This window comes from Oryctolagus cuniculus, chromosome 8 (genome assembly GCF_964237555.1).
Source record: "Oryctolagus cuniculus chromosome 8, mOryCun1.1, whole genome shotgun sequence".
NCBI classification, from domain to species: domain Eukaryota; kingdom Metazoa; phylum Chordata; class Mammalia; order Lagomorpha; family Leporidae; genus Oryctolagus; species Oryctolagus cuniculus.
The window spans coordinates 57,002,554-57,016,427 of NC_091439.1; the positions used below are offsets into that span (position 1 = coordinate 57,002,554).

The 13,874-nt window shown below is 41.0% G+C and overlaps 1 protein-coding gene across 9 annotated transcripts in view; it reads left to right on the top strand.

Moving 5' to 3' along the window:
• LEF1 (lymphoid enhancer binding factor 1) overlaps positions 1 to 13,874 on the top strand; it is a 138,496-nt gene that overhangs the window by 81,087 nt on the left and 43,535 nt on the right. For all 9 annotated transcript variants that reach the window (XM_002717171.5, XM_008267504.4, XM_051820129.2 and 6 more), the window contains exon 4: positions 11,383 to 11,515. In XM_002717171.5, the coding sequence (XP_002717217.1) occupies positions 11,383 to 11,515 (133 nt within the window). The remainder of the gene's footprint in view (positions 1 to 11,382; positions 11,516 to 13,874) is intronic.

Below are 13,874 nucleotides of genomic sequence, written 5' to 3' on the forward strand. Positions count from 1 at the left end.
TTATTTTAAAACTTTTCAAAAAAAAGGCAAAATAGTTCTGACATGTTGATTGTTGATATTGGGGAGAAAGCCGAAGTTCATTACAACATTTTCTTCAAAATGAATTTTTCTGTCTGTTAGCTCTTTTAAATTACTTAGCTCTAACCCTGTAGTTAATATGGAACTTTTTTTTTTTTTTTTTTTTTTTTGTACACAGTTGCTTTCTCTGATCTCTCTGATATTGGGAGGCAGGAAGGGAAAGATATGCCAACCCAACTTCCTCTTCTCTCTGAACTATAGCTCCTAACAACTGTGATATGTGGTCAAGCATGGACACTCTTGAAGGTATAGACTCTGGGTTGAGAAAAAAGGAAAAGAACAAAATCTCAGAACTCTACAGTATACTCAGAATAATTATAACACCAAATAATGATGTTTTTAATGGTACTGGATTCTCACCTGTGAAGATTAATTGCCAATAACTTCCTGTAAAGGTGAGAAAAAATGAGAAAGTTATGAGAGTTATCCTTGTCTTTGATGTTGTTAGGCCTTGCAGCATCTGAGGTTATCAAAGCTCTATCTCCTGTAGCCTGTCCTACTCTCACTGGTGATATGAGGTGACAGCAATCACTGGGGTCGGCCTGGTGCAGTCACATGAGCCCTAAATTGGAAAAATGTTTTTGTTGGTCATAGCAGGGGAGTCTGACATTTGAAGATTGAGAACAATTGGAAGTGCCATCGTAGTTGGGTTTAAACTGGAGGATTCTACTTGTCAGGGAAAGTGGGCTCTCCCACCTAACAACCCGCAAGGGAATGGGAACAATGATCAGGAATAGAATCCGACTAACAACAAAAGTGAGCTTTTGAGTACATTTTTCCGCAGAGCCTCCAGATAGCAGCTTAGCCCAGCCAGTACCTTGATTTTAGCCTTGTGATATCCTGAGCAGCCAGCATCCTGTCCCGCAGAAACCGTCACATAATAAATTGTGATATATTAAGCTGCATGCAACAGCTGGAAATGGATGCAAGGATTAATTACTGTTTTTAATGTGAGAGTATTTCTTTTTTAAGTGGAATTGCCTTCTTTTAGTGCTGAAAGAGTTATTCAGACGGCGAGTCAGAAAAAAGTAGGTATTGAATGTCTCCTCTTTGCCAGGACCTGTGCGAGGCTGGGGATAAGTCCCTAAGTTAAAGCCTCCATCTGGAGAGAGCAAACAGATGCACAAACTAATAGTAACAATACAATGTGGTAAGTGCCTCCAGAGTCATGTCCTAGAGCCTGTAAGTACAGAGCAGATCATGACGAAGTTTACCCAAAGGAGATGAGAGTGGCTGCTTGGAACCAAACGGTGCAGCCCTGTGATTTTCTCCATCAGGAATGCCATGAAGAAAATCATTCAAAATTGAACAAGAAAACTCTGTATGAGTAAAATTAAAACAAAGGAGTTAAAATTTTTTAAAGTATTATTTAAAGGGATGTTTATATGTTTATGTTTCTGAAACTTTCAAATTTCTCTTGATTTGTATGTTTAGGACACTGGCAAGTAAAAGGGAAACAATTGATGGCTTAGTCTGTCATAAAATCATTCCATATTTGTAATCCTTGAATCTTTTTACCTGTGAAGTACATTTCACTGAAATAATATTTTACCTTTTTAGTTTGGATTATCCACAATCAACAAGTAATTCCACATAGTCCTGTAGGGCATCAGTTCTCAAATTGTAGTCTAGACTCCTGGAACTCTGAAATAAAAGATCCAAAAAGTCAAAACTATTCTCATGATGATACCAGTGCACTGTATGGCTTGTACACTGGGTTGACATCCACACTGGTGGCTCAGAAACAATGGTGGTTAAAACTTTTAAGTCTTGGGGCCGGCGCTGTGGTGCAGTGGGTTAATGCCCTGGCCTGAAGTGCAGGCATCCCAAATAGGCACCAGTTCGAGACCCAGCTGCTCCACTTCCTGTCCAGCTCTCTGCTATGGCCCGGGATAGCAGTAGAAGATGGCCCAAGTCCTTGGGCCCCTGCACCTACGTGGGAGACCAGGAAGAAGCTCCTGGCTTCGGATTGGTGCAGCTCCGGCCGTTGCGGCCATCTGCAGAGTGAACCATCAGATGGAAGACTCTCTCTCTCTGCCTCTCCTCTCTCTGTGTAACTCTGACTTTCAAATAAATAAATAAATCCTTAAAAAAAAACTTTTAAGTCTTAGCACCAAATTAGATTACTAGTCATTGAATGCTTCACCACAGCGCCCTTCTAGGGAGAAGAAAATGCCAGGATCGCTTGAGAATATCCTTGATAAAACAGTAAAATTTATGAACTTTATTCAGCTTTGACCCTTGGTTATATAGCTGACTGCTGGGGTTTAGATATGAGTTTGGATGTTGAATGTTCCCCAAAGGCTCATGTGTTAAAGGCTTGGTCCACAAAGTCTTTTGTTAGTAGGACTGAGAGGGTGGAAACTTAATCCAATTATGGTATTTGAGTGTTGGACCTTTGGGAGGTAATTGGATTGAACTGGGGTGTTAGCTACATAGAACCCCTGATTAAATCCTGTGGCTCTGTAAGAGACCACATAGACAGGCAGTCCTGCTCTTAGTCTCGTGTCATGTGATCCTCTGTGCTACCTGGGGACTGCCAACAAATCACCATCAGCAGAGGCTCAGCCCATGTGGCTAGCCAGTCGTGGACTCTGTGCCTTCAGGACCTCTTTCTCCGTAAGTAGCTTGTCTCAGGCATTTCATTGTAGCAATGACAAGCTGAGTAAGAAGCTGACAGCCTGTGATTCTTCATCTTTCATATTTGGTACATATTTTCTCACAAATGTACCAAATGAATGTATCATTAAAGTGTTATAATTAAAGTGTTAATGTATCATTAAAGTGTTAATAAAAGTAGCAGCATTTGTTGCTAGGGGTGAAATTTCAGCTGTCATGCAAATACTAGAATTTTAAGAAACTTGTACCTACTAGTGTGGGCTTCCCAGTTTCCCAAATCCTTAAGATTTCCTGATGAGATCAGCAATGATATTAATGAACAGGATTTTTATATTGTATAATAAGATATGTCAACTCAGTAAACCAGTATTTTTAAAATACCTAGTACATGTTAAAAATCATACAGATTCAGAGTACAACACAGGCCAGGAATGTTAACGTTAAGATAGGAAAAGTGTATGGTTTCCAGTTGTACGTTGCAGCTGTCCATAGCCTTTAAGAAAATTTCTGTCACTTGTTCAGTTTTGGTGTAGTATCAGTGGAGATGTATAATTATTGGAAAATACTATTAAAATAATCCTCCCTTTTCTAACAGCATATTTGTGTGAGGTCACCTTTTCTTCATATGCTTCAACTAAAGTGTATCACAATGGAGATTTGAAGACAAAAGCGATATGAAAATCCTTTTGTTGGCCAGCACCACGGTGCACTTGGCTAATCCTCTGCCCGTGGCACCAGAACCCCGGGTTCCAGTTCTGGTCAGGGCGCTGGATTCTGTCCCGGTTGCTCCTCTTCCATTCCAGTTCTCTGCTGTGGCCCGGGAGTGCAGTGGAGGATGGCCCAGGTCCTTGGGCCCTGCACACCCATGGGAGACCAGGAGGAAGTACCTGGCTTCTGCCTTTGGATTGGCGCAACTCCCCAGCCGTAGTAGCCATTTGGGGGGTGAACCAGCGGAAAAGGAAGACCTTTCTCTCTGTCTGTCTCTTCACTGTCTAACTCTGCCTGTCAAAAAAAAAAAAGAAAGAAAGAAAAAAGAAAATCCTATTTTCTTTTAAAGTAGACACCACAAAGATTTGCCAAAAAAAAAAAAAAAAGTACTGTTCTTAAGCTTTCTTTTGTTTAGCAAATAGTTATTTTTCTTTTCTTTTTTTTTTTAAGGATTTATTTATTTGAAAGTCAGGGTTACACAGAGACAGAAGGAGAGGCGGAAGAAAAGAGGTCTTCCAGCTGCTGGTTCACTCCCCAGATGGCTGCAACAGCTGGAGCTGTGCCAATGCGAAGCCAGGAGCTTCTTCCTGGTCTCCCACGTGGGTGCAGGAGCCCAAGGCTTGGGCCATCTTCTATTGCCTTCCCAGGCCATAGCAGAGAGCTGGATTGGAAAAGGAGCAACTGAGACTAGAACCAGCGCCCATATGGGATGCCAGCACTGCAGGTGGCAGATTTATCCACTACACCACAGTGCTGGCCCTTATTTTTCATAAGATATATTTTATGTTAGCATGTAGTAGCTCTGTCATTTTAAAACAAATGAGTATCTTTAAATTTCTCACTTTGATTTCTATTATGATAAATACTTACGATGAATGTGCATAGACAGATGCTGCTTAGGATCCTTGCTGAGAACAAAAATGTTTAAGAACTGCTTTGTAAGAGCTGTCATGGAAATAAGTGAACATAGATGGTTCTGCCTGTTAAATTATAATTTAATTGAGATATTTATTAAAAAAATAAAGTATTTAGCAATTAAAAAATAATCTAATTGAGGACATAAAGCAGGATTGTAGGAGAACTTTGTGTACGTGGATGCCATGGAGAAATCTAAGCCAGAATGCTATGCATCGTTTAAGGTTTCAGGCGTGGATGCCATTTATGTGAAGGGTGGGAAGGCTTCCAGCAGGCAGTGATGAGGGGGAAGATCCTTGTGGCTGATGCACACCAGCAAAGAGTATCTTGGCAGAGCAGGGAAGGGAGCATTAGGCTAGTTCTAAATTCTGAGACTTACTGCCTTTAGAAGATGAACGATTTGAGCTTTTGAAGCAAAGTAATTCATCCATGGCTCTCCTTTCCCTTTCCTCTTTCCTTCTTTGATTCCACAAGTATTTATTGAGCTCTATTATGTGCCAGGTGCTGAGTTAGATGTTTGTTTGTTTTTGCATTGCTCATTAATTTGCATCTTAATCCTGTTAGCTATTTTTTCACCCATTTTACCTAGGGGGAAACAGATTCTGAAAAAATGAGTGGATTATCTAAGCACAGTTCTTAAGTGGCATTTGAATGTTTGGAATTTTAACTCTGCCTCCAGTGCCCATATACTTGAATATTAAACTAGATTGTTACAGGCATCTTCCACTGGGCAACTGAGAATGCCAAGACCACTTTTGCTCTGAGACATAAGCCTTGGACTTTGGAGTCATCCAAGCTTGGATTCAAATCTTTTCTCTGCTACTTAACATCCTGTATAATTTTATGTAAATTACTTGAACTCTCCGAACCTCAGTTCTTCTCTTTATAAAACAGAAATCATAACACCTAATTTAGGGGTGGCTTCAAGACTAAATGATGCAGTGTGTGGAAATTGTCACCTTGAGGCCTTGAAGAACAGTGAGTGCTTCATGCTTCGTGTATAGCATCTCTTCTAGCAGTTCATTTGGAGCCTGCTGGTGAGGTTGGTCTTCTCCAAGTGGTCAGTTGTTCCTGTCCAAGTGCTTTATTACAGCTGAACCTGTGGCAGACCACACTTACATGGCAGCAGGGCAGTTTGGAACAGAGGTAGAGAGAGGAGCAGAGTACCAGGCAGTGCGGGGGCAGAAAGGGCAGGGACTTGGTTACCAAACCAATCCAGCGCAACCCCTCTCTCAGCTAATTATTACTTAGCTCTGTGTTCAAAGGACTCAGCCTCTTCTAAGTATAAGGGAGATAATACATATATGGATGAGTGCCAGAGTATATAAAAGTACTACCGTAATGACTAGCACCAACTTGGTGTCCGGTCCATAATAATTCCTCTTCCTATGACATGCTTCTTCCCTTCTTGGGAAAACGTTCTAGCTGTCCTTTGACAGTTAAGGTCTATAGCCCACCACTTTGCCTGCAGAGATGAGGTCATGGAAGATTTGAATCTTCAGAGCCTGAATCACAGCTAGTACTGGTCTTAGATTTGAAAGCTACTGTGGACTTGAACCAGGAGTTTAGCTGTGGTGGAACTCAGGAAAAACATTTCTAATACTGAATGTTATTTTTGAGGTCTAACACATGCAAGAATCAGTGTGTCTTTCTGCAGTGAGTTAAATCTCTCCGTGTAGGTGCGAAGGCATGAGAAACTCAGGTTCTCAGAAGCGGAAAGTACCAAAGTACTTCTGAGAAGAATAAAAAGCAAAATGCCACCATAACAATTGAAGCCAGATGAAGTCTCTCATCTCAGTCAATTTGGCGAAGTGTTAAAATTCCCCTGGATTCAGTACTTACCAGGAGGCCTATTGTTAACATGCACAGCCCAACCCTGCACTCTGGTTTAGTTAACATTTGGAGGGGTGTGAAATGAGGGCTAGCTACCAGGCCAGCATGTTTCTCTCCCAAGCTGCTCCACTGACCAGCAGGCCTGAGGCCCTAGGCAGTAGGGAGCTGAAGCACTTCTCAGTCCTTCCCAGAACCACATCCTCAGAGGCTGTCCACTTGCATGACACCTGGAACTCCTGCCAGTGGTGAAGACTGGGTCATTTCTGGGAATGCTGCTTAGGGGGCGGCTCTCAGGATCCCTAAGTGGCACCCACTTTGTGCCCACAGGAGGTGTGGGTTTTATTGGCTGTAATGCCAAAGAGGTCCTTACCTGCAGGGACCAGCCTGAGTGGCAGCCAAGCAAGCTCCTTGGAGCATTTTCCAGTTCTGGAGAGAAAGGCAGCAGTTGAGTCACTGCAGCCCTAACTGCTTCCACTGAGGTGCCTCTTTGTCTGATGTCATTCCTGTGCCTGGGACAGAGACCACACAGTCATTTCACAGATGTCACATACTGTCGGGTGTGGCCCAGCTGGTCAACTCAGCGTCCAAAATTTTATGAAGTTGGTGCTTCAGGGAGGCCACGTGGTGCACTGGTAATGCACTTGGAGTCTAGAGCCTGACCTTTGCATTTGAATCCTGGCCTTTTACCACTTACTAGCTCTATGCCCTTGGAAAAGTAACTTAGCTTCTCCATGCCTGTTTCGTCATCTGTAAAAGGGGGTAATAATAGTATCTGCCTGGGAGGTTGTTGTGAGGATATGGTGCTTAGCATACAGTAAGCACTTGGTAAGTGTTAGTTGCTATAATTATTATGTGTGAGATGGGTAGGATGGCCTGATGATGACTTTTTTTCAAGTTTGGGAGAGGATTTCAGGCTTCCTACTCAGAATCCCTGAGGGACTGCTGAGCGCTGTCTCCAGGACCCACCCTTGACGTTTTCTACCCTTCTCCCAGTACCTGCTCTTTCCATCTTTACAACGTTTCTGTGGCCCCCCCACCAGTCACCCCCATGATTAAAGAGGGTGCCGTTAGAACCAGAAAACCACAGTTTGAGGTCTTGCTCAGTCACACACCGCCAGTTGAGCTTAGGCGTTTTACTAAGCTTCTTTGAGCAGAAGTAGAGAATTTGGGGTGACCTAAGGCTACAAGGTCTTTCATAAAGGGGCTATGATAAGAAAATAAAGGGCACACATTGGAAACACCTGGTGCTTCTCCATCGGAAGTTTAAGATTTACTTGCCTGAATAAGATGTAAGACTTAAGACCTAAGACCTAACTGTACCTATGAAGGAAAAAGATTCCAAATAATCTTTGTTCTTTCTCCCTGGTCCTTCCCTTGGAGTGAACTGGGAAAAGCACCTGAGTGGGCATCAGGAGACTTGGGTGCTCTTTTTTTTTTTTTTTTTTTAATATTTATTTGAAAGGCAGAACAAGAAACAGACAAAAGGAGAGAGAAAGAGAACTTCCATTCATTGGTTCACTCCCCCAAATGACTACAATAGCCCGAGCTGGGCCAGGCCAAAGCCAGGAGTATGGAACCCGGCTGGCACCCAGTTCATTTTTTTCTTAGTACTTGATGCTGTCTTTTCAGATTATTCTTTGTCTCCAGTCCCCACCCCTCTGGACAGAAGCCTGTCCACACTTCCAAGCCCCTGGTAAGTAAGCTGTATGTAAAATAGGGGCCTTGTCAGGGTTAATCAATGGAGTTCCTGGAACATTTTAGGTACTTAATAAATGTACACATCCCTATACACATGAATGTATCGACTGTGCATGATATTGTAGTTACATAAATTTGTCTGCAAAGACTTTTAAGTAGTAGGTTGATTATTTTTTTCCCTCACCTATTCCCCACTTTGTTACTTGGGGATCAGAAGAATAGAATTAAGAATGGTATACTCCCTATCCATAAGCAATCAAGGTAGCAGTGCCAGAACGCTCCCCTTGTGTTTGCATATAATAAGTAGCAAAAGACAGTGGCTCCAGACATTGAGGAAGCCACGGATTTAAGGGCTGATGACTCTTGACCATAATGGCCGTGTGCCAAGAATCTGCACTGTAAGTTGGAATCTACTTTGTTTTGTTTCTAAACATGGTGGAGATGGTTGACAGGAGGCAGAATATAACCTTTAGAATTCTGCTCACACATATCATTGAGATTTCATATTACTTTTATTATTTGGCCACAAAAATGGACATAATCCTTGTTGGCTTTAACACACCTACTAGTACTGCTTTCGCTATCCATCTTGCAAAATATAAGACAAGGCCAGAGCTTAAATTAAAATCCTCAGCTCCTTATCTCCTTTCCACAGGAAAGCAAATCTATGTTGAAAACCGTAAAATTAAGAGGAGAGCAAGGATAGCATAATTTAGCAAAAATTCATGGCACTAGATTCTGAGCTATATGACTGGAGGGATAGGTCAGACATTAAGAAGATGCTGCCTGCTAATGCAAGTTCCTTAAGGTAGAGCTCTGGAAACAAGAAAGGCATGCAAAAAGAGAGGGGAATAAACCACATCTATTTCTTTATATATTTTGCAGGAGACTTCCACAATGCTTAACTCTTTACATAACTACCCCAAGAAAATATCTTTTTAGATTATTTGGTCATTATGCTTCTTTCAAGACTTTCAAAATGAAACTCAAAACAGTTATTTTAAATTATAGTGGAAATATCTTCATTTTATCACTTGAGTGTTGAGATTCTTGTTTCTGTTGTACAAAGGATTTATGATAATATCCTTCCACTAGCACCTCTTCCTCTAGCATACTAAATTGTGTTTAAGAAGCTCATTCTGTGTACCTGGCAAACTGTATCATTAGCACTTGAAAAGCATTAAAAAGATTTTTAAAAACCCTTTGCACATTTATATGCATAGATGTTTATGTTGGGTTGTATGGAGAAAAATCTTGTGGCTTTAATAATGGCGCTGTACTTAATAAATGCCAAAAGCACTATGAGCTGTGTAAGTTTTCCCATTAGAGAGGAGCTGACAGTTCTAAAGTGGGAAAATTAAATCATTGTTCAAAAAAGTGGGATTCTCCCCACTTTGCTGTTTTTTCCCCCTTCATAAGTTTCTTTTGGATGAAAGTTGCAACAAAGATAGGTATAAAGAGAAGTGAGTGTTAGTGGGATAATTGCTCCTCATTTAGGGCGATCCTTCTCCTTCTCACCTAATTAGTAAAGAATGCCAAATTCTGATTCAGTGTATGTTACAGGTGCGGCCACCATGCAGCAGCAGTTGTAGGGGCCTGTGTTTCAGGAACTGTCTCAGTTTTTTGTTTTTTTTTTTTTAATTTGCTTCTAGAGAAATGATTTCACATGTGTTATAGTCTGTAGTTAGTAAAATTTCACTAATTCAAGCGAAGTATGAAGGCATGTCTGAACTAGTGAACTCATTATATCCTCTTCCTCTTCAATCCATGTTACTCATGGCTATAGCATTTCTAAACAGAGATCTTCCTGAGAATGCTTTAATTAGTAGATGACTTTGAAATCAAACATCTTTTACATGTATATAATTGTATTGAGGTTTCTTTTTTCTTTTGAGAGGGGTTGTGGTAGTTTTAAGAAAATTCTCTTTGAAATTGACAGATAAAATTGTATGTGTTTGTGTCCAACATGTTTTGAAGTGTGTCAGTGTTGTGAGTTGATTAAATCTAGCTAATTAACATATGTACCACCTCACACAGAGTTTTCATTTTTGTTTTGAGAACATTGAACATCTACTTTTACCATTTCTCAAGAACACAATATCATTAGCTAGAGGTTTTTTGAAATAGCCCCCATCCCCTTAGCTTAAACCTGCTTGATTCTTGTTTGTATTGTTAATTTACTTAGTAAGCACTTTCTTGAGAGAAAACAAATAACCAACTTAAACGTTGTCTGCAGTCAAAATGATCATAGATTTCAACTTGATTGACATACAAATAGATAACCTGAACCTTTAAAAAATACTATTGTTATATGCAAGGATGGGGAACCTTTTTTCTGCCAAAAGCCATTTGGACATCTATAACATCATTTGTGCGCCATATAAAATTATCTGCTTAAAAATTAGATTCATAGGTCTGGCACTGTGGCGCAGCAGGTTAAGCCACTGTCTGCAGTACCGACATCCCATTTGTGCGCTGGTTCATGTCCTGGCTGTTCTACTTTCCATCCAGCTCCCCAGTAACGTCCCTGGGAAAGCAGCAGAAGACGGTCCAAGTCCTGGCTTTGGTCTGGTGCAGCCATTTGGAGGAGTGAACCAGCCAATGGAAGATTGATTCTCTCTCTCTTCCTTACTGTAACTCTCAAATAAATAAAATAAATAAATCTTTAAAAAAAATTGAGTGCTGCCTGCAGTTGCCTTGGCAGGGCCAGACCAAATGATTTCTCAGGTCTTCTGTAACCTGCAGGCATTCCCCACCCTTGCTATATAGTTTTGGATTTTCAAATTAAATAATAAAATTCATTTCAAGTATGTTAAAACAATGATAATTTAAAATGTCTCTACAAGCTATATTTTATGTTATAGAGTTCAAGATTGAAAATTCTCTGTGCTCAATACTTACAGAAACTAGAGGATCAGGAGATGAACTGAACAGGGGCTAAAGCATGATGGATAGTTATGTTTGACTGGCAAAGCTATCTGAAATGTGAACAGATGGTGTAGCGTGGTTCATAAGGATGTGCAGCTACAGAGTTAATGAATTCTAGAAGGGAAAATAAGACCGAAGTTTATATTCATTGGGTTGTTTAAAAATTTGCTCTTCAAATTGGCAGTATTTACATTGGACAGTTTTGTATTGAGTGATTTTTTTTTTGTTCCAGATATATGTAATGCATACAGAGCTTACAAAACATCCATAGTGTTTGCTCCAGTAAATCTTTATGGAACTTAACCTGAGGATGTAAATATGTATTTACAGAGATTCATCTCAGATGGAATAATAGTTATCAACCTGAGTCACTAGAGAGGCGTCAGTGAAATGACTGATAGTCTCTGGGTGGGCTAGGCATGGTCTTGAGCACTTAGCACAGAGCAGGTCCGGAGACCTCAGTGAGATGATTTCAGTTGTCAGGGTCTGAAGATGATGCTTTCTGCTAATTACTGATTGTGGCTGTTCTGTGACTTTTACTTTGGGAAGCAAGACCAGAGCTGGGCACCCACTTTAACTGCTGACCTTGTGGTTCCCTTGCAGTCCAACAAAGTGCCCGTGGTGCAGCCCTCCCATGCAGTCCATCCTCTCACCCCCCTCATCACCTACAGCGATGAGCACTTTTCTCCAGGAACACACCCGTCACACATCCCATCAGATGTCAACTCCAAACAAGGTAAGAGCCCTGCCTTCCCAGGCCTCTCTTGCTCAGTAAGGAGCGAGTCTCGTCTGTCCAAGGGACCCTCCTGGTGCCTTGGCCTCACATCACTGGGTAGAGTAATGCATCTGATAATGGTTCTTTGGAAACCACAGGAATTTACTGCTGTTTTATTTTTCAGGATTAACCAACACAAAAACAGGCCACAGTAGGATCATTTTCCAAATGAAATTTCTGAAAAAAAATCTGTGATGTACAATATAAACCAGTATGTTGTACAAATATTCTAAAAATTTGATCCTTTGCTGTGTTGATTTCAGCATGCACAGTAATTCCCCGTTATCTGAGGAGGGTACCCTCTAAGATGCCTGGTGGATGCCTGAAACAGGATGGGACCAAACCACAAATTTAGTGCCCTTGCTATTTTAAGTCAGCACTTACCATGTACTGTGACCATAACTTGTAGTTAGAGGTGCAACACTGACATTAGCATGAATTTCAGTTTCCTTCTTCACAACGTCATGAGTAGAAGAAACCTTACTAAAATCTCCTGGTAAGAGATCTTAGCAATGTCAGAATGTGATTTTTTTTTTTCTTACTAAGCCAAGAACTTCTGCCTTTTCACTTAAAGAATGGATTTTGTTGCTTCTCGTAGACCTCCCTGAATGGCCATTACTTTTGTGCTTCAAGGCCATTATTAAATAAAATAGCAGTGACATGAGTGGAAGCACCGCAGCGCCCCAGTGGTCAGTCTGTCACTGCAGTGACTGCCACGGGAGAGGGCAGGTGGCGTATCCAGCATAGATATGCTGGATGAAGGGATGACTCAGGTCCTGGTGTGATACGTGGGACAGCTGCATACTGCCTCAGCTGCGCAGAATGGCGCGCAGTTTAAAACTTGTGATTCTTTAAAAAATGTGTTTATTTTTTATCCGAAGGCAGAGTTACAGAGAAGGAAGGAGACACACACAGAACTTAAGAATTCTTTATTTCTGGAATTTACCATTTCACATTTTCAGACCATGGCTGATTGTGGGTAACTGAAGAAGACGTACGTGTGTGTGTGTGTGTGTGTATTTCAGTTAGAAAAGGGGCAGAGTAGAATACTTAAAACATTATCCTTTTAAGCCTCTTGTGATTTCTTTTTTTTTTTTTTTTGACTATTTTATTTATTATTTGAGAGTTAGAGTTATAGACAGTGAGAGGGAGAGACAAAGAGAAAGGTCTCCCTTCACTCCCCAAATGGCTGCAATGGCCGGGATCTATGCTGATCAGGAGCTTCTTCCTGGTCTCCCAGAGAGTCCCACTGCGCCACGGTGCTGGCCCTGTGATTTCTTTTGATTTTCAGTTATATTCCTATTGTATTTTATCCTTCTTTGTTAATTCCCAGAACCAGCTTAGATATTATAAATGGTAAAGGACAAAACCATCTGTATTTAAAATCAAAGCAACAGGAATCCTATGTTGGTCCTCTACCTAAATACCAAGTTCTACTTCGACTTCATGTACAGAAAATACACAGTATCAGAGGTCTGAACAATTAAATGTCCAGTTTTTGACTAATGTGTATGAGTTGGAGATAAGACCGTCTCATTCTCCGAGCCAACATCTGGTCCCATCTGCTTAGGGAAAATCTCAAGGCTGGATTTGCTCTCGGAGCGGCTTGTTGCTCTTTCTGTTTACATGTACACTTGAACTTCAGTAATGTTTCTGAAAGTTCAGAATAACAGACCTTACAGAATTACATTAAGGCAAAATATGACAGGGTAAATTTTGCCACTGCCTGCATTTCACCCTCTTATCCTGCCTTATCTTTGACCTTTAATGGACAATAAATTTTAAAAAAATATTTATTTGAAAGGCATAGTGACAGAGAATCAGGGATGGAGGAGGGGGGAGATAGAGAGAATTATCTACTGGTTCACTCCCCCAAATGCCTACAGTAGCAAGGACTGGGCCAAGCTGAAGCCAGGAGCCTAGAACTCAACCCAAGTCTCCCAGGTTGGTGGCAGGGGTCCAGATACTTGGGTTACCAGGAAGCTGGAGCAGAAGCAGAGTAGCTGAGACTTGAACTGGCACTAAGATATGGAATGTGGCCATCCCAAGTGCAACTGAGCCCTCTGCCGCAACACCTGCCTCTGGACACAAAAAAAAAAAAAAAAAAAAAAAAAATTGAGTGCCTAAAAAAGAGAGGGATTGAGAGGCTAGGTGTTCTTTCCTTTGCTGTTAAAACTTCCAGGTGAAATATTTAATGTCTTCAGTTCCTTCTGTTGTTAAAATAGAACTTTTCCTTGAAGATTTAATTACCAGCTGTTAGACTTGCACTTGAGAAGAACCCAGATACCTTTAGTTAGGAAAAGTAAGAATCACTATGCAG